At 44.2% G+C, this 19,128-nt stretch overlaps 1 protein-coding gene across 5 annotated transcripts; it reads right to left on the bottom strand.

Moving 5' to 3' along the window:
• Positions 1-566: 566 nt before the first annotated feature.
• ZNF202 (zinc finger protein 202) lies at positions 567-18,553 on the bottom strand. Of its 5 annotated transcripts, XM_081037726.1 has the most exons (8): positions 18,442-18,498; positions 17,143-17,260; positions 6,798-7,293; positions 5,901-6,111; positions 5,452-5,540; positions 4,373-4,502; positions 3,729-3,848; positions 567-3,186 (listed from the first exon to the last, which is right to left on the bottom strand). In XM_081037726.1, exons 3-8 carry the CDS (start codon positions 7,197-7,199, stop codon positions 2,192-2,194), a joined length of 1,947 nt encoding a protein of 648 aa, XP_080893852.1. In that variant the 5' UTR covers positions 7,200-7,293; positions 17,143-17,260; positions 18,442-18,498; the 3' UTR covers positions 567-2,191. The 5 variants fall into 5 exon arrangements, with proteins under 5 accessions (XP_080893852.1, XP_080893851.1, XP_080893854.1 ...); XM_081037725.1 differs by lacking the exon at positions 17,143-17,260 and having other exon boundaries at positions 18,442-18,553; XM_081037728.1 differs by lacking the exon at positions 17,143-17,260 and having other exon boundaries at positions 5,901-6,087; positions 18,442-18,504.
• Positions 18,554-19,128: the final 575 nt, after the last annotated feature.

Genomic DNA, 19,128 nt, shown 5'->3' with positions numbered 1-19,128 from the left:
CCTGCTGCAGCAAACGGTTTGTGTTCATTTAGGAGACAGCATGTCTCTCCAGGAACTTACAAGAGACCAGAGACATAGTGTCAGCATATGAAACTTTGCAGGGGGATCAGCAATAAAAGAACTGTTTGATGTTCCAACAAAGTGGACCAGTCTCTCACTTTCCTTTACGTAGAATTTTCTTGACCAACTTTTACTTACTGCAATGCAGATAAATCAGCAAATAAAAAGTCACTTTGTTCTGTTACCTCCAGAATTTTATCAACTTCCATACAAGGTATGAGCTAAGAGAAATTATCTTTTGAGGCTCTGACACTTCACCCAGGAGAAATTGTGCAGATCTTAGATCTAGGGTTCAGTAATGCTTATATATTAGGACAGTCTCTTCTGCAAACTCCAGGCTCAGGTCTTACTTGTGTGTATATATTCCACCTATAGCTTTGCTAACCATCCTCATGGAAAGCCATTCTGTACTCCCTGATCTCTTTGTGAGTAACTCTTTAGAAGAATCAAGAACCTAGCCCCGGAAAATGAACAGGTAAAATGGAGTTTCAGAAACCAGGGAACTTGGCTGCCCATGTTACCTTTATTTCATATGTGTATATTTCCAAAGGATAATGGCTGACTGGTATTAAAACCTAATCAATCGGAATATCATTACTGACCAAGGTAAGAATTTCTTTGTTAAGTTGTTAGAGTCAAAGCCTTGTTATCCTGTCCATATTCCTCTGGAGTACACTAATACACAATGGATTGAAAAACAGAGCATAAGAAACCAGGCACAGAACAGTCTCCCTTCTCATGCTTTAATACCATACCCTGTGCTCCATTTATGGAGGACAGTCTCCCTAGTTCCTGACTCTCCCACAGTCAGAGCAGATGAGTTTCGTAATTATTCAGCCTCATCTCCATGGAACCTATATCAGGCAACAGAGATCCTTGGGCCATGAGAGACTACTATGACATGAAAATGAAATCACATAAGAAAAAGCAAACAACGAAAATTCATGAAAGCCATTTACTCCTGGTAAATTCTTCACGGTCCCAGGTGCTGGGGTTCATAATTTTCCATTATCAGAGAACTAGGGGAGGAATGGACATGGGGTGTCAGGAGAATAGTCTTGATAACCTTGGCCAGCAGCAACAGCTTTTTCTTAATTTTTCCATAATTCGATGTCAAATCTTCTCCAGTCTTCTTCATGTAAGTGAGGTGACTCAGTCAATCACAATTCTATAATTATGATATTACCTTTGTAAGCTGACTATTCCAGAATTCCCTCACAAAACCCTGTGAAGAGGGTGGTACTGTATATATGTGGGAATGTAAATGATTTCATCATGATTTAATTATCCTTTACTAAGTATCCCTTGGCACCCAAATGCTACACCCCACTTGTAGTAGAAAAAAGTGCTAGGGACAAAACCAAGAGACTGGTAGAATAGTAGGAAGGCTAATGGCATGAGTATTCTAACAGGAAAAAACCCCACAAGGAAAAGAGGCTTCTGACTAGGTCCTCCTTTCTAGCAGTGTCTGGCCCCTGGTTTCATTTTGATGATGGGGAAGGGAGCATCAACAAAGTCCGCGTGAGGCAGCCTAGAGGTTTTCGCCCATCAAATACTTATCCCACCTCTCCCCAGCATCAAGGCAAGTTCATGGTGAGGAGGTGAATTGGTAAGTTGTGTACAGTTATCCTGTGAATACGTGGATAAAGCCATCAGGATGCAAATCTCCGGCCTTGAGTTCAGGGCTGTGTGCTTTTAGATTTGAGCCCAGTTAAGGACAGGGTCCTACAGGCTGGTCCCTTACCAAACCTAAGGAGTTGTCCTGGGCCACTTTAAACTTGAGGCTGTTGAATAGTCTTTTGGATATCTAACAGCCTATTCTGGGTAAAATATTATAACCATAACCTCTAAGTCTTCTAATTCTACTTTGTACCCATGAGGTAGAGGCAGGAGCACTCCAGTTAAGGAGAAGCCTCAACTCAGGTTGTACTTTGGGCAAAGTAGCTCCTCAAGGAGTAAAAGAAGGTTGAGAGGTGCTGCCTAGGGGTTTTACTTAATTGTGGGAAGAGGTTATATTGATCTGGGCAAGTCAGGGAGACTCCCTGGAAAAGATCTCCCCAGGCTGACCACAGGGCTTCTCCTAGTCCATCTCTGGGTCAGGGCTGAATGCAGATCTTACATGGGGACCTAACTAGGAGGTCTTTTCTGAGTGGGTCCTCTGATGCCTGATCAAGTGATAGCCTCTGCTGAAGCTTTTTCCACAGGTAGGGCACGTGAACGGTTTCTCACCAGTATGTGTTCTTTGATGCCTGACAAGATGGTCCCTCCGACTGAAGCTTTTTCCACATTCATTGCATCGGCAGGGCCTCACTGAGGCATGTCCTCTCAGGTGCTTGGCAAATGCAGCACTGTGGTTGAAGCACCGCCCACATTCACTACAAAGATAGAGCTCCTCAGCTGCATGGGTCTTCCGGTGTGCCAGGTACCGCCTGTGGTCACTGAAGTCCTCTCCACACTCTCCACACAAGTAGGGTTTGCCTCCCAGGTGGATTCTTTGGTGTGTTGTTAGCACAGATTTCTGACTGAAGCTTTTGCCACAAATAGTACAGAAGAAGGGTTTTTCTCCTGTATGTGTCCTCTGATGCCTAACAAGGTCTGAAGTCCAGCGGAAGTGTTTTCCACAATCGTCACATCTATAAGGTTTCTCAACAGATGAAGTTCTCTTAGCCTGGACCAGAGGGGCGGTGTCATTCAAATTCTTCCGATTTAGGGGAAATTTATACGGAGTGCCCATTTTGTGAACCTTTTGGTGCCTGGCAAGATGTGAGCTCCGTGTGTAACTTTTTCCACACTCCATACACTTATAGGGTTTCTCTCCTGTGTGAGTTCTCAGGTGTCTAACAAGGTGGGAGTTACATGTAAAACTTTTTCCGCACACAGGACAGTCATGATGTCTCCCTAACAGGGAGTGGATAGGCGTGGTTTCTCGAAGATTCGTTAAACTATTAACTTGAAAAATATTTGTACCAAATCTTCTTTCATTAGGTCTACCTGGATCATCCTCAAAGACTATTTCCCAATCTGGAGTCTGGTGGATTTCTGGATCTCCTACAACCGACCTGTGTAGATCCTCCAAACTCAGATCTTCTTGTTCAAGAAACTCTTCCTCATCTTCACTTCTATCGCCTAGGAGAGGGTGAGAGGAGAAAAGAGGAAATTACAGAGGTCATGATGCCTTCTGCGCAATGGGGCGATTTTTAAACAGTTTTGGAAGGGCCAAGACTATACAGAAAGAAACCCATATTGCATAACTATAGAGGTTAGGAAAGGAGGAAATAATCAGTCAACTGAATGTCATGTGTCAGGCACTTTCTTATATGTTAATCTCAAGCTGTCAATAAGCCTGAATTTGGGAAAATATTATTATCCTTATTTTACAAATGTAGAGATTGAGGATCTGGAGTTTAAGGGAACTGCTTAGTAAATGGTATAGCCACAATTCCCAAAGACCTGGCTCTTCATCTTTTACCATTTTGCATTCCACATACCTTAAACAAATGATAGGAGGGGTGAAAAGGAGGAAGAGGCTAGAACTTGGCATTCACAGGGAGATAGTAGTAATGGCTGACATGTTAAAAGAACCAATGAGAGTGGTACCCCAGAGGGAGGGAGTCAGACTAGAGGAACTACCAGCCCGGGGGAAGAAGATTCCTTTTGTCATTCCTCACCTGTGTAGGTAAAACTCAGGATTTCTGGCTCCTGAGGCTCTTGAAGTTCTCGGATATCTGGGACCAAAGGCTCTTCTTCTCTAATGTGGGAGACCTCATCTAGTCTGGGGATTGGAAATGCTGCTCAAGAGATGGGAAACACAACATTATGATTGGTTCAACAATTCCCTGTGTTAAAAGCAGATCGTTTCTATTTGGTAGATTGTAGAACAAATATATAGCCAGGTCAGTCGATCGAATCTTTGGTCTCCTTAGCTTGGGTACCTCCAACCAAGTACTGCATACCTCTTGCCTTTCATCTACAACTCAGCAATTATACAACTGTAAATGCTACCCTCTTTCTCCATACTCAAATAGATTATCTCCAACATGTATTGCTTGTTTCAAAACTCATATCCTTACCTCAACTACACTAACACTATAAAATTATAACTATTTTCTTATTAGAAGTTTCCAACCACTTGCTAAGCATTTTCTGTTCCGCTTAACTTGGAAAGATAACATCTTCCTCAGCTAATCCTTCAATCTCAGTGGTGGGTAGGTATAAGAGAAGTGTAGTACATACTGTCTAAGACGACCACAATTTCCAACAGGAAAAAGATCTCTGTGCTCAGAACATTCTAGAGACACTTGAAATTACTTACATAAGGAGACCACAATTCCACAGTCTTCTTCCAAGACATACTCTCCATAGAACTCTTTCTGCGCTGGATCCAGATCACTCCACTGGTCCTGGGAGAAGCACACAGCCACATCCTTGAAAGTTACCAATCCCTGAAACAACACCAGGATTCAATTAAAATGTGATGCCTCATAGAGCCTCTATTTTGTTTTGGAATGAAGGTCCTTTCGTATAGGCAGAATCCATCCAGGAGACAAAAAGAGCTCGAATGAGATACTTAGCTCACTTTCAGGAAATCTGTTTCACCCTGTCACTGCTTCCCGACTTTCTACTTTGGCATTGGACCTATGCCTGCTCCTTCCAGTCCCATTGCTTTCTTTCAGAATCAGCCTATGTTCTTATTCTCGAGAATGTTGTTTAAATTCATGAAAAGTCATCATTCAACTCCCTATTTGATTCTTTAATGCTACATACATTTCTGTAAAAAGTTGTCTTTTCTAGGAAGCTTTCCCTGAGTGACCTTCCCTAATCATCCTTGTCACTTACAAAGTCTACACAGCGTAAACAAGATGTTTTTTATTCATCTGGACTACAATCTAAAAACACAAATGAAATTCTACTCCCTTTTCTTCCGGCCACATAGTTTAGTTTCCAGGCTCTGATCTGGAAAATCATGGTAAATCTCCATAAATGTGGCCTGACTGAATGTAGTCCCTGGAAGAATATACCATGCAATTTCAGAAATCATTTCTGCAGCAGTCAGTCATCCTTACAAATGACTATCAAGTTTATTCCTAAAAACCAAAAACAAACCCTCACTCAACAACTGCAAAGTTGCACTGCAGTGTTACAAAATAATCCCATTCTGTTAGTCTCTCTGGTCAAGTGACAAACGAAGAGGCTTTGGAGCCTGCAGATCCAACTGAGACTATTATATCTCATTAGATGCAACACCCCTGACCCCCCACATGTGCAGAACTGAGAAATGAAATTGGCAAAAGGAGAGTGGGAAGTTGTGTCCTGTCTGACCCGCTGAGTATATGGCTTGACACCTCAAGGTTCTTCAAATTCTCTGTGGAACAGAGGGAAATGAGGGCACACCTGTGACAGAGCAGTAAGAAGGGCAACCATCTCTGGGTTTCCAGTGTTCCTCTCTTCAGGAAAGTCTGGGTCCTGGGGCTCCAGAACCTCTATGAAGAAAAGAAGGCAGAGATCAGCAATATGCAATGCACCCCAGTAACTGGCAAAAAGCTGAGCACCCCCCAACACCTCTGATGGGAAGGTGGGAATCAAGAAAGTGGCCTAAGGGCAGCTCAAGTCATCCTGACACCACCACCTATAACACTATCAGATGCCAGGAGAATAACCAAGAATATTGCTCTTTAAGCTTAAATGTGTTGATGGGGGACTCTAGCTAGTACTGTCTCCTCTCAACACCCTGAAATCTGTGACTTCTTCCAATTACAATCTACCTAGCCTTCCTGGGATAGGAGAAATATCCCCCTCCCCGCACTCTGCCACGATGCCCCCTTTCTGTTGAGGTCTCCCACCGCTCTCCTGCAGGGGCTGGAACTCCAATTCATGGCACAGGCTCTGTTCCTCTGGTGCCCCCAGATCTGGGCTCTGTGTGGTCTCCTCATGGGACTCCTCAGGGGTCAAGGTCTGCGTAGGATCCTGCAGCTCACTAGGTGACTCAGGTTCTGCTCCTGGATGCACTGTCTCCTCTGACAGGACTTCCTGGCCATGAACATGGACAGTCACCTGGGAATAATTCCAACTTCCAGTCACCATGGAATCAGGAGGAAAGTCTTGGTTGTCATCAGGACTTATTTTAGGAGAAGCTGCCAATAGAAAAACTCCCAGATGGACCCAGATGAAGAGGGGAAACTTTCGTTCCATTGGGGCATGCAAGGAGCTGTTGAAGGTTATCCTCACCAGGATAAGGCAGGGGACATTCAGATATTGCACAGCTTTCTCACTTCCCTCAGCCCTGTCCCTATCACCCAGGGCTCTGAGGTCCTGTCCTTCCCATCTCCACCTATCCCACCTGCAGCAATCCTTGTTTGCTTCCCTGTCTTGTTGTTCTGGATGGGGAAATCTGTGACGGAGGGTTTATGAGAACCTTTGAAGAAGTGACAAAACTCTCTTCCCCAAAAACTGGAAGTTCGACATCCAAAGGCAAAAATTAAACCATGTGACCCTGAAGTGGCTGAGGTCCCTAGGATAGTCCCTAAGCAAGTGTTTCAAAACCCAGGAAGTCACACTCACATACACACACACACAAACACCTCAGCCCCATGGGGCTTATGGATCTGGCATAACATGAGGGCAGAGCTAATTATATTTAAAGGGTAATTTATGGGGCCCTGTAAGCCCTACCCCCAAATCCATCCTTCCAGCAAATAGTCCCCCTCCACGTCACACAGATCAGGTCTCCCCCTCCTCACCCACCGCCTTGGTCTCCTGGGTTGTTTCTGCAAACCCTCCACCAGTGTCACTGCCTCCTCGCCACTTTCTGGCCGCTGGCCCCGCACCCAGCTCTGCAGTTCTCCAGGCAGGACGGTAAGGAACTGTTCCAGCACAAGCAGCTCTAAGATCTGCTCCTTTGTCCGCCTCTCTGGCCTCAGCCACTGATGACAAAGTTCTCGGAGTCGAATGAGAGCTTCTCGAGGGCTTGCTGCTTCCTGGTAGCGAAAGCATCGGAAGTTCTGGTGAGAAGTCTCAAGCACGGGCTCATCCCTCTGGGAGACAGATTCTGGCCTACAGGTGAAATCATCTTCCAACTTCACCATTAGAATCCCCTCTTCTTCCCAAAGATCCTGGTCCTCTTGTTCCAAGGCTGTAGCCATTTTCCAGCTAGGGGGTAGTCTCACACCAAGGAGCTCACACTGTCATTACACCCCAGTCTCAGCCAGGGACCTCAAGGAGTTTCTCTGAAGGGACCTGGGGTAGAAAAGCAGAGACAAATAGTATGAGCATGAAATTATACACAGGGATAACAGTTATGAGCTCAATCATAATCTTGTACACACAACACTTCTTCAAACCATTAAATCCCCTTTCCATGTGTTGTAAACAGATCTAGTTGGAATAGGATGGCGTATGCCTGAAGCTATGTCCCCCAACTCTTTTCCTAGGCAAGGTTCATATCCCATAGAAAAATACTGCATTTCTACTTCACGAAACCTATGAACCTAAGAGAAAAATGGCTAGGAGTTAAGTGCACTGCTAAAAAATGTCACGCTGACTATGGTCTGTTTTACACACACACACACACACACACAAATGTATATTCTCAGAAAAGACACATCAACATGGCTGAAATAGATAGGGAAGGCTTTATCAAGGTTCATTCTGAACTGAGTCGCACCCAGTATTAACTTGTTCTGTAAAATGGGGACTTGCAGATGTGATGGGAGGATTGTATGAGTTAACAATGAGGAAAGCCACTTACACAGTGGCTGGCACATAGGCACCTCAAAAAGCAACTTTCTTCTCGTTAAGACATCTTTAGTTGTAAGGCCAACAGATCCTCATACTCAAGTGTTCAAACTGAATTCATTGTTTTTATTCCCAAACCCTCTCTTCTTTCTGGAATCGTGTCTTGGCTGGATCATCACTTGTTCAGTAAACACTCAACTTTGTAATTCTTGGATTCAACTTTGATTCTTCCCCATTGCTTACAGCTCATTAAACCAATTCTACCTCTCAAGCCTCTAAATCTGTTTCCTCCTCTTCTCTCGCATACACTGCTTCAGTTTGGCCTTCCATCTCTTGCCTGGACCACTGCCCTAGCTTTGTAACTGGGATGCCGCTAGTACTCAACCGTGAACAAAATGCAACAAATTACCTGTGGAGCTTTTGCAAAACGCAGTATTACACATCATTCTTCTAGGTATTCTGATTCAGCCAATCGAAGCGACCGTATCTTTAGAAACGCTGTGTGTAGTTCTGATGTGGACCTTCACTGAGAAAGACCTACAGTGTGTAAGCTTACGAGAATCTTGGCGCCAGGCTGCTGGGCTTTGAATCCTGGCCCTATTGTTCACTAGGTATGAAGCCGGGGCAAGTTCTCCTTCTCTTCATGCCTGTGGCCTCATTTACAGAACGGAGGGAATACTCCTATTAGTAGGGTTACTACGAGGATTAGATGCATTACTATCTGTGAAGTAAATTACCATCTGCACCCCAATGTTAACTTTTGTGTTTTCTAAATCATAGTTCCACCTATGGCATCACTCAACATTAAAAAAGTAACTTCCTACTGTAAGGTCAGTTCTAAAGTCCTTGGCATGCAATAAACCTCCTTACAATCAGCCCTCAATCTATTTTCAAGCCTCACATCACACGCTCTTCTCTGTTTCACCTGGCTATAATAAACGCACTGCTAATCTGCCTCCAACATGGTGTCTCTTCAGGCCTCCAGGCCTGTCTGAAGGCTGTTCCTTCTGCATGGAATACTCCAACCCACCTTTAATGCCGTGTGGTGTCCTGTGTGTTCCTATTTCTTCTTGACAGGTTCCCTTTTTCTTCCTTCCCATGATTTACTGGTGAGGTGTCTATCAGTTCTCATCTGAAACTGCCTCCAAATGTAACTACCTGCCTCCAGATTTGTTACCTTTAAGTCACAGTCGCAGCACCCTCTCCCTGCCGCTATGCACTGCAAAGGTTCACACCTCATCATGGGAGTTACTACAACGGAATTCTAACAGATGTGACTGCTTCCAATGTCACCCCTCCATAAAACATGATGGCTGGCAAAGTCTAAATATTAAGTCACATCCTATTACTTCTCAGCAGAAAAAGCTCAACGGCTCCCCAGCACATTGAAGATGGAATACAAACACCTTAGCTTTGAGTGCAGCTCCTTCTGTCCATTCCTCACTCTGTCTATGCCACATTCTTATTTATTCTTACCTGCTAATTCTTTTTATTTGGAAAACTCAACTTATGGTCCACATCCTCCAAGAAGTGCACTCTTGGCAAATCTGGTCATGTCTCTTCTCTATTTAAGACCCTCAACCACTCCTCCCTATCTTGTAAGTGTAATACAAACTTCTAAGTATCATATATTAGGTTGACTTTCACCTTACTCCTTTAGCTCTCCTCTCCTGTCCTTTCACACAGTTGTGCACATGCAAAGCACACAAAGGCCCTAAGTTCTTTGGCTTTTGAACATACTGTTCCTTCTAACTCTTCACCCTTCATTAGGTTAGACTTTACCTTTCAAGACATAGTTCAGGCTTCACGTGTTCTGAGATGTTTTCCTTGATTCCATCGCCCCCTATCCTTAGAAATGGTTAGAAATCACTTTGCTTCCATAGCAACCTGGGCACATTTCTATAGCATAGTATCTGTCGTATCAAATAGCTACTGTTTATCTTTCCTGTGAAACTCCTTGAAGTTTGGGACTACGCTTTTTATCAATCTCTAATCCTATAATAAAGTGCACAATAAATGCATTTAAATGAACCTCCACTTGGAAGTTTTCTTCCTACTCTAACAGGAAGAATCAATCTTTTCCTCCATTATGTTTCTACTCTCTTTTTTATTCACCAACTATTGTTAATGCTACCCTCTAAATGTCTTTCAAATCCACCCACCTCATCTCCACTGCCAGCCAAGCCATTACGACCCACTAAATGGCAATAGTAGAATCCTTTAAAGAAATGATGTCTGCCACTCGTCCTCTGCACTGGCAGATAACAGACACCTAAATGTTGAATGACTTGGTTCAAGTTTCACCAATCGTCATCCTGGTCCTGCCCCATCCAGACCAGGTTGCAGTCTCCACATGCAACCTGAGGAATTCTTCATTTTCAATAGAACTGCCTCAGATCCACCTTCAAGGTTATCAGTGCACTCTTAACAGCTGTCTAGTGTGCTGCTGCCCATCAAATGAGTTGTTACCATGTTATTCATTCTTTATTATGTATATCTCATACCACTCTTCATTCATGCTATTTTTCCATTATCCTCAAATATTGACTATATACTTTCATAGCCTGTTTTAGATAGTTTCATAATCTCTAGATCTTCCTGGGCTAATTTGCTTGCTTATTGAATCTGCTGTCTCTATTTCAAGATAGTTTGTTTTCTCAGGCAGTTTGTAATTTTAAAAATTTTATTTCCACCTTCAGTGAGATTTTTACTTGGGAGTCCTGAGAGCCCTACGTTATAAAAGTGAGCCCTTTGAACGGAATTTCACTTGCTTCTACTTAAGTATTCATAGTTTCAATGATCTTGGATCAGTTTTTGTCAATTTCTCACAGTATTCCTGAATTATGTTGAAAGTGTATTATTTGGGCCTGTGACTTTTCATCCAACCCAAGGTTTTGGAGGCCTACTTCCTTGCCCCTTTGCTTGATCACTGGAGCGATTTTCATGGAGGGGGCAGCTCTTCAAGGCTCCAGGCTGTTAGATGGTTCAATTCCATATACATTCCCCATGCCCTCCAGTTTCCCAGTTCCTATCTCCTTGTTGCAGCACACATATTAGAACCCAAAACTGAAGCCTTTATTTTGGTTTGACGTCTCCTTGGGCTGTGGTGGAGTCAGCTTGTACTTACTGCTCTAGTTTTTATTTCTGGAACCTATATATTTACCTTCTTTTTTTTTGGAGGGGCAGGTAGATGCAGGAATGTAATAATGGGCAGTACCCCCCTCCACATTAGTTGTACTTGCAATATTGCAGGAAGGTTTGAGTGCTGAACTTTCTAACACATGAAATCAGCTAATGGCTTCACACTGTCCACAGGATAAAATTTAAACTTCTTACAATTCTCAAGGCCCTTGAAGACCTGGCCCCTGCCTACCTCTTTTCTCCCATGATTGCCACACCCATTGAAAGTCACTGCTCCAAAGTACTGCTCTGTCTCTCTTTTCTGTGCCCTCACTGGGCTTTCAAGATGCTGCTCCCTCTGCCCGAGATAGCCTTTTCCACTCCCTTTACTTGTATAACTCTACTCATCCTACAGATCTCAGGTTTCCCAGGAGCCTTCCCTGATCCTCCCAGATTGTTTGCACAGGAACTTGTACTTCCTCATATCATAGCACACATACATATCTATTTTTTGTATGGTGAAAATTGGTCATCTTGCCATTTAACTCACCAGACTGTAAAGCTCTGAGGGCAAGCCTGCCACACAACAGCCCCTTGCACAGAACACTTGTTAAGTTTTTTTAAGTCTCTCTCTGGAAGGACAGGTACTGTGTCTTATTAATTCTTATTTATTCATTTCTCCAGCAAGTTGTGTGGACAAAGGAATAAAGAAGGAATGACCATTTACTGCTTGGATTATGAGTAAAACAGAGTAAGGTGATTCGTTACACGATGAAACCTCAATTCACCACAAGGAATCTTCAGGTTGTCTTGAGATTATCCAAATGCAAGTCACGCAAATCTCTGTATTTGGGGGGAAAAATCATTTTCTTTGAGGATTTAAATCAACTTTAATAAGTACAAAACCAGATGTCAAGTAATTCAACATAACTACAATGATTATTTATCCAAAGATTCCCAATCCTGACCCCCAAGAATCTTGCAAAGCAGGGAGAGAACACAGAATTGATACATCGGGTCTTTGGCTTAACGAAGGTATCTCTGTCATCTTAAAGTTCTGAGAATCCATGCCTAGTGAAGCAGACTAGAAACCTCAGTTTTCATGTAGTACTAGCTACAAGAGATTCCATGCTGTGTGCATCCTATAAAGTATGCATTGACAGAAGGGTTCCTGCTCTCACAGGGCTTTGTTTTCCAAAGAAAGAATATAACAGTGCCACAAAAATATCTGCCATTTTTAAATGCCCTTTGGAATCATGCACTGAGATTTCTATTGCTTGATTGTATTACTTTGGCAACCTAGGAAAATGAGATGAAGGTACAGAGATCAGCAAAAGTCGAATGAAGGGAGGAAAAAGAGTCCCTGGTGGGACAAAGAGATGGGAAAGAATAGGAAACAGGTTGTGCTGTGGGAAGAGCACTGGATTAGGTATCCAAAGATGAACCATTCAGCCCCAGATCCCTAAGAAACTGGAGCCGCTCTAAGGGTTTCATGAGATTACATACAAAAGAGCCCGTGTAAAGGGTAAAGGCCTCTGCAGATAACTGCTCTCTTACCTCACAGAATGCGCTAAGATTGGTGAGAGTTTACGAACTACAATGTGTTGTGCAAATGTCAGATATCAATATTAGAGACAGAAAACGAACAGTTTTATTCTACAATTCACGGGATGTGCTACACGGTAAGTCTGCCTTACATTTTGTTGCCCTAGCTATATTTTAATACCTTTCCATCCAAAATCTGTCCTTGGAAGGGTTCCACAATGACAGACAAAAACCAGACAATAGGATAATATAGAGAGATGTGAAGCCAGGCAAGGAAGAGTAAAAGACTTGGTTCTAGAAGGCTCTAAAACAGTATCTACAAAGACGTTTCATAAGCCTAGGCCCCGTTATCTAGTCTCTTGAGTATGTATTTCTAGGATGTATGGGGCAGGATTGGGTAGAAGATGTGGAAAGGGAAAAACCTTTCTCCAATCTTTGGTCCAGCTGTCTGCCTCTTATCTGAATGTGTCACAGGCCTGTGACGATGCTAACGCAATTCTGACAAGAACAGAAAACTGAAGACAATGAAAGGATATCTGGTTCTCTAGCTTAAAATGTTACTACCTGGGGTGATTTTTCTAGAGCCAAAATGACAAGGCTTATAGTCATATTATTATCTAAAGGAGAGATGGTGACCTATTTACTAGCAAATAATTTTCAAAAGAAAATAGTGATCAGAGAGGTTCAAATGGTTTCATTTAGCAGACACCTATATCCCTTCCAGTTTCCATTATTATATTTTACCCTAATGCAGGCCCATAACCTGGAAATATGACGATGACTCCTTGCTGGGTCACTGCAGAAGCTCCTCATTGTTCTAGAATACAAATCAACTAATAATAAGTAAGTGCCCTTTTCCAATGCTGTATTGTTCTTTAGAACTAAAGATTATCCCAGAATGATCCTTCTACTAGAAAGATTATTTTATTAATTTTCCTATATACAAATATTTATTCATGCTTTCCACATAATAATCACGGGATTTGGAGCTCTGGGTTTGGATCCCTCTCCTGATTTATCAGCTATGTGACATTCCCTAAGTCTCAAATGTCATCTGAGACTTGTGGCTTGTACTCCCTACTTCACATGGTTGTTCTAAGGAGTAAATGAAGTAACATACAGAATCACTCAGCATAGACCCTGGTATAGGACAGATGCTCAATATATTTTGTTCTCTCTTTTTCAAGTTGCTCTAAATCCTTTTGGGAAGAAGGCAAGATTTAAATGATGAACAAACAAAGTCCTTTATTTCATCATAATTACAAAAAAAATTAAAATATACAGGAAAAATTTCAGTCTGTTTATTGTTATATCAAATGTAAAGTGTTAAACCAGGAGAGTCCTTTCTTTGAAGGCACTTATAAGGGAGGAATAAATAAGATCATTGGCACACAGATGGGCTGAAATCTTAAAAGATAGGTTCTCTTGCCGAAGACCATATAAGTTAGCAATGCTTCTATTTTTCAATATCATAGTCCCCTCCCCTCTCCTTCCTGTAACTGGGAGGAGGCAATTTGAGGCAAATACAGTTAGTATACCCAAGAATTTCCTTGAAAACAACCCAGAAGGCAAATGAAATAAAAAGGACTGCATTCACTGACTTTTGGTTTTCACACACATCATGATCAGTATGCTTCAAACTACGAGGTCGGACAATTAAGTTCGCGAACTCATCCTAGACAAAGTGCTACATACTTCATTGCTGAATATCACTATGGTCACCTTCGAAGTACTCCCCTTGGGAAGCTATGCAGCGATGCCAGCGCCTAGTTCACCCTTCAGAACAATTTTGGAACTCTTTTTCTGGAATGGTCATCAGAGCTGTCGTCATATTACCCTCGATGTCCTGAATGTCATCAAGATGTCTTCCTTTCAATATTTCCTTTATCTTCAGGTAAAGAAAGAAGTCATTGGGGGCCTGGTCAGGTGAGTAGGGAGGGTGTTCCAATACAGCTATTTGTTTACTGGCTAAAAACTCCCTCACAGACAGTGCCGTGTGAGCTGGTGCATTGTTGTGATGCAAGAGCCATGAATTGTTGGTGAAAAGTTCAGGTCATCTAACTTTTTCACGCAGCCTTTTCAGCACCTCGAAATAGTAAACTTGGTTAACTGTTTGTCCAGTTGGTACAAATTCATAATGAACAATACTTCTGGTATCAAGAAAAGGTTAGCAACATTGTTGCAATAAGTTCACGAGCTTAATTGTCACACCTCGTATATTTAAAAACTATTTCTCAAAATATTTTTGCCGCTTCAATTTTTTCTTCTTTATAAGATTCAACAAGCAATATTTGAGTAGCATGGGGAGAAGCGGCTCCAAGCTTATCACAATAGGTTTCAGAGAAACAGAATAAGGTGTAGAGAAGGGGAAGACGGGAAGAAATAAAAAGGCTAAATAAGTAGTGGTGGCACAGAGAAGTCAGTGGCTAAGACATACATATCTTCCGCCCTGAAATTTTGTACTTTGTGGTTAGGATCAAAGTATAAAAAAAATGTCACTGAGAGTAAATGTAAACATGAAAAGCATAAAATAAAGCTATAAATCATAATAATTCACTTTATTTTTAATTATAATGTTTTCTACAGGTCTATACTACAGGCCCAGGAGGTTGAATTCTACCTCCTAAAGATCTGTCATCTTGGATAAGTCACATCAACTCATCTTGAAAATAGGGATGATTCTCTACTAAAAAAGGAAGAGAGCTGAATCATCTTTTGAGAAACTGGCCAGCTTTTTGATGGTGATAAAGGAGGGGTTTTGAGAGAAACAAGGACATATGGATTCTTTATTGAGTACGTAACGTATTAGCCTAGGATGGTGAGAGGGATTTATTCCAGAGTTGAAAGGGCTAGAAGCCAAATACAGATTTTAAGAGTCCAGAATTAAATATGTGGCCATCATGATTATACCCGTTAATCTCCAACACGAAGTTAGGCTTTTTAACCTCAAATAGTGGTTAGTACTCAGAGGGGCTTAATGGCCTAAATAAAGCAGGTCAATTTATATGCCCCAGTTTAACACAGAACATCACAAACTAATCTGAAGTAGGAAAAGGGCAGTCATAAAACCTGACCCCCACCCTTATGATAGCAGCAGCTTTCATTTGGCAGCCGGTTAAACTAGCTAAATCCAATGAATTACTACAGTGAATGTGGGGGCAATTCCAATCACATAGAAGAACTATTATTTAATGAAAAATAACAGGATAATATATATTATAAACATAGCCTGACCTGAGGTGTAAATTCGGATCATTTAGAAGTCAATTCAAAAGTCATTTACTATGTTTTCAGTTTTGTAATTAACATGCTAGTCAGGACAACTTCCTGCTCTGCATCTCGATGATTTCCGTTTGGCTTTGCCCAAGGTTCCCTTGCATGTGATGAGATGATAAAGGACTGGCCCCAAGCCTGCAGGACCTGACGGATCTGAGAATACCATGTTTCCACTGCAGATTAAATCACCTGCAAAGTACAAGTCATCCCAGAATTCCCTTCTTGTTGTGGGAACTATTTAGCATCTTTATCTTCCTCTGTGAGCCCTGCCCCTAAGGGCAAGGACCTCCTTATTCATTTGCATATTTCCAAGGCCTAACACTTTGTCAAACACTTGGTAGAAGAGGTGCTCAATAAATGTATGTTGAATTTAGTTAAGCTATTTCTCTTCCCCCACCTTGGAGACAGACACACTGAAATTCAGAATCATTGAGTGCCAGGGCTTCTGGGAAATAAACCACTCACAAGGAGTGTTACTGGTATCTGGCATTAGCATTTATTCTAATCTGGAGGACACAGGTGGCATAACCATATACTGCTTTACTATGTGGCACAGGATTAGTGGAGAAAATCTTCACGGGGGCAGGTGGGCACGGGATAGAGTTCACTCAATCCAAATATCTACTGAGCATCAATGTTGTGTCCCACACAATTCAAGGTGCTAGGCTGAGAAAGATGAAAAAAGCACAGGCTCTGACCTTAAAGACTTTAACGCATATAATTAAGAAATAGCAGGGACTTTATATACTAAAGATTCACAGCAAAAACCTAGAATATAGGTATAAGCTATATGATCAAAGAGCTCCTATCAAGAGAAATAAGAAAATTAAGGGAAAAACTTATCAGTATTTTGTTTTCAATTTGGTATAAGATAAAGCATTTAGAGTTTTTTCTTAAAGTACACTTTTTTAATTCTACAAATGAAAGAACTCAGACCTATGTGGTTAAATTACCCACACAGGACCATATTACTAGTTTTCAGCACAGAAGTACTCACACACAGGTCTGCAGCGGTTTGATCCCCAAACCACTGCAATGTTTGTGTGAACAAGTTTGGCCAAAGGCAATAGTTCTCAGTGTTGAGAAACCCAGGCCAGCAGCACTAGCACAAAAGAACTTGTTAGAAATGCAAATTCTCAAGCTCCAGCCCAGATCTATTACCAGAAACTCTGGGTAGCACCACCAATCAGTGTTTAACAAGCCCTTCGGGTGCTTAAGATGCAAGATAAATTTGAGAACCAGGACCTAAGTAAGAGGAAGTAAATCTGAAGTTCGGACAGAAAGGATCCAACTTTTCCAGTGTTGGCCAAATTTACTGGAGGATTTGAAAAAGGAGAGAGTCTAGGACTGTGTTACATGTTTTATGCCTGTGTTAAATGAACTGGGAAAAAACATAAACCTGTAACTTACCTCATCTGTATAGTTTGTAATGCACAAGAGTCCCTCACATCGTAATAAACCTTGCTGGGCCTTGGAATGACTGTCTACTGCAATACAGTACATAGAAAGAGTGCAAAAGGGGGTACAGCTGGAGGAGAAAGGGGGAAAAGATTATGAATTACAGGTGTTTGGTCACAGGAGGAAATACTCCCTTCCTCCCTCCGTACCTGCCCACCTTCTCAGGCTAGACTGTAAGAACAGAAGGTTACTCAAGACACATGGCCACAAACCTGAACTGCTGTGCTGCCACACACTTCCCAACAGGCCTCCCAGGGCTGCCGCACAACCGTTCTGAGGCGGCTGTGCGGCTCCAGGCCCACGGGGCAGCTTGTAAGACAAGCTGGGAGGAGGCAGGAGGGAGTCCACGAGCATCCCGTGGTTGCTGGTGACGGACGCTGCCCTGGTGTCACCTGCAAGGTGAGCGCCGAGAAACAGCACCAGTTCTAACAGCACCAGTTCTCCTTTTTATGGTTATGGCCTCTAAGTGAGAGCCTGGAAGCGGCACTGCTCCCCAGCCGGGACCAAGGCAGACAGGGCTACCAAAGCCCCGAAAAGTACCAACGGGGCTGACACTTCTGAGAGAACACGGCGGATCCTGGCACACGGACTGTCTAACTTTTAGTCAAACCAAGCGAAACGCAGGGGCCTGCACACCCCAGCCGAGGGAAGCAGAGGTGCTGAGAAGCGCCCAAACTGGCTGAGGGGTCGGAGGGAAGCTCGGGGTGGTCGCGGCGGCAGCTGCAAGGCCCACGGCACGAGCGTCTGCAAGGCCGGCTATGCTCACTGCGGGTAAGACCGCAGCTACGTGTGCACGTGCGTGGGACCCGGGCTGGGGGCAGAGACAGCGCTCACGGAGGCAGGGAGCCCGCGGGGATGGCTCCGGGGCAATCTGCGAGGCGAGGGGGGAAGCGCTGCGGGACATAAAGGCGCCCAGACCGCCCGTCCCGCGGCGCCGGGGCGCGACGGGCGCGGAGGCGACGGAGGCAGGCTCCCACTGCGTCTCTGCAGGCCGCGAGGGCGCAGGGAGGGCGGGGGTGGCGAGGAACGCCCGAGCGCCACGCACGTCCCCGGACGTCCAGCTCCGGCCACCGAGACACGAGGGCCACGCCGCCTGGGGCCCCTCACTACACTGCCACCGCCCCGTCCCCACGTCCGGACGAGCGCCCCAGGCGCGGGGGGCGGGGTCTCCGACCCCTCCCTCTCCCCCCGCCCTGCGCTGCCCGGCTCAGCCCGCTCCGGCCCGGCCCGGCCCAGCCCGCCAGCACTCACGGCTCCGACAGCTCCGGTGGCTCCTCCCCTGCCCCGGCGTCTCCCCCACCCACTCCCGGCCGAAGCGGCGCCGCCGGATCCGAGCCGCGCGGGGCCTGGCGGGTCAGAACACGTGGGGCCTTTGCCCCCGGAAGCGGAAGCTGCTCTTGCTCTGCCCCCTCGCCGCGCCGGAGCCTTTCTAGGCTCGGGGAGGTTTGGTCGTCTCTGTGTGCCTGACGCCGGGCCAGGCTCCCCGCGCTCCGGGGCGACACGTAGTGCCAGCGTCTCGGACCGGACGGCTGTCGTCCGCACGCCCGCGCCTCTCTGCTTTGTTTTTGTTTTCTGTTTTCGATCTTTTGTTTGTTTTGCTTTTGATGCTGTGGGGACAAAACCCCAAAAAACAGTTTCCAGGCTCTCGGCCTCACATAGAAAGGTGCTGGCTCGGGTAGTAAATGGCCATCAACTGTGATCAGATGCCAGCAGCTGTGGCTAGTTGGCCGTCAGCTGTAACCCGTAGGCCATTGGCCACTAATATAACGGCTGTGGCTACGCTAGCAGGAAAGGAATGGGGGCTAGCAAGAAGATGGTGGCTGGCAAGCGCGGACTGCTGTTAGGCAGATTGTGTAGATCCTGCTTCCTGTGTCTCCAGCCCAGACGCCAGCGAGAATATATTGGTTTGACTCCCCTACTTATGGCTCCGTGGGTGTT

Source organism: Rhinolophus hipposideros (genome assembly GCF_964194185.1).
Source record: "Rhinolophus hipposideros genome assembly, chromosome: 24".
Lineage (NCBI taxonomy): Eukaryota > Metazoa > Chordata > Mammalia > Chiroptera > Rhinolophidae > Rhinolophus > Rhinolophus hipposideros.
This window is presented reverse-complemented; position numbering and strand designations above follow the sequence as displayed.

What these genes read in the sequence shown, in the direction of transcription:
- ZNF202 (XM_081037725.1), bottom strand. Translation starts at nt 7,199, where the DNA reads ATGGCTACAGCCTTGGAACAAGAGGACCAGGATCTTTGGGAAGAAGAG. An exon ending in CCAGGAGACCAAGGCGGTGG is followed by an intron (nt 6,112 to 6,797) that starts GTGAGGAGGGGG and finishes AATTATTCCCAG; the next exon opens with GTGACTGTCCATGTTCATGG. An exon ending in CCTGAGTTTTACCTACACAG is followed by an intron (nt 3,187 to 3,728) that starts GTGAGGAATGAC and finishes ACCCTCTCCTAG; the next exon opens with GCGATAGAAGTGAAGATGAG.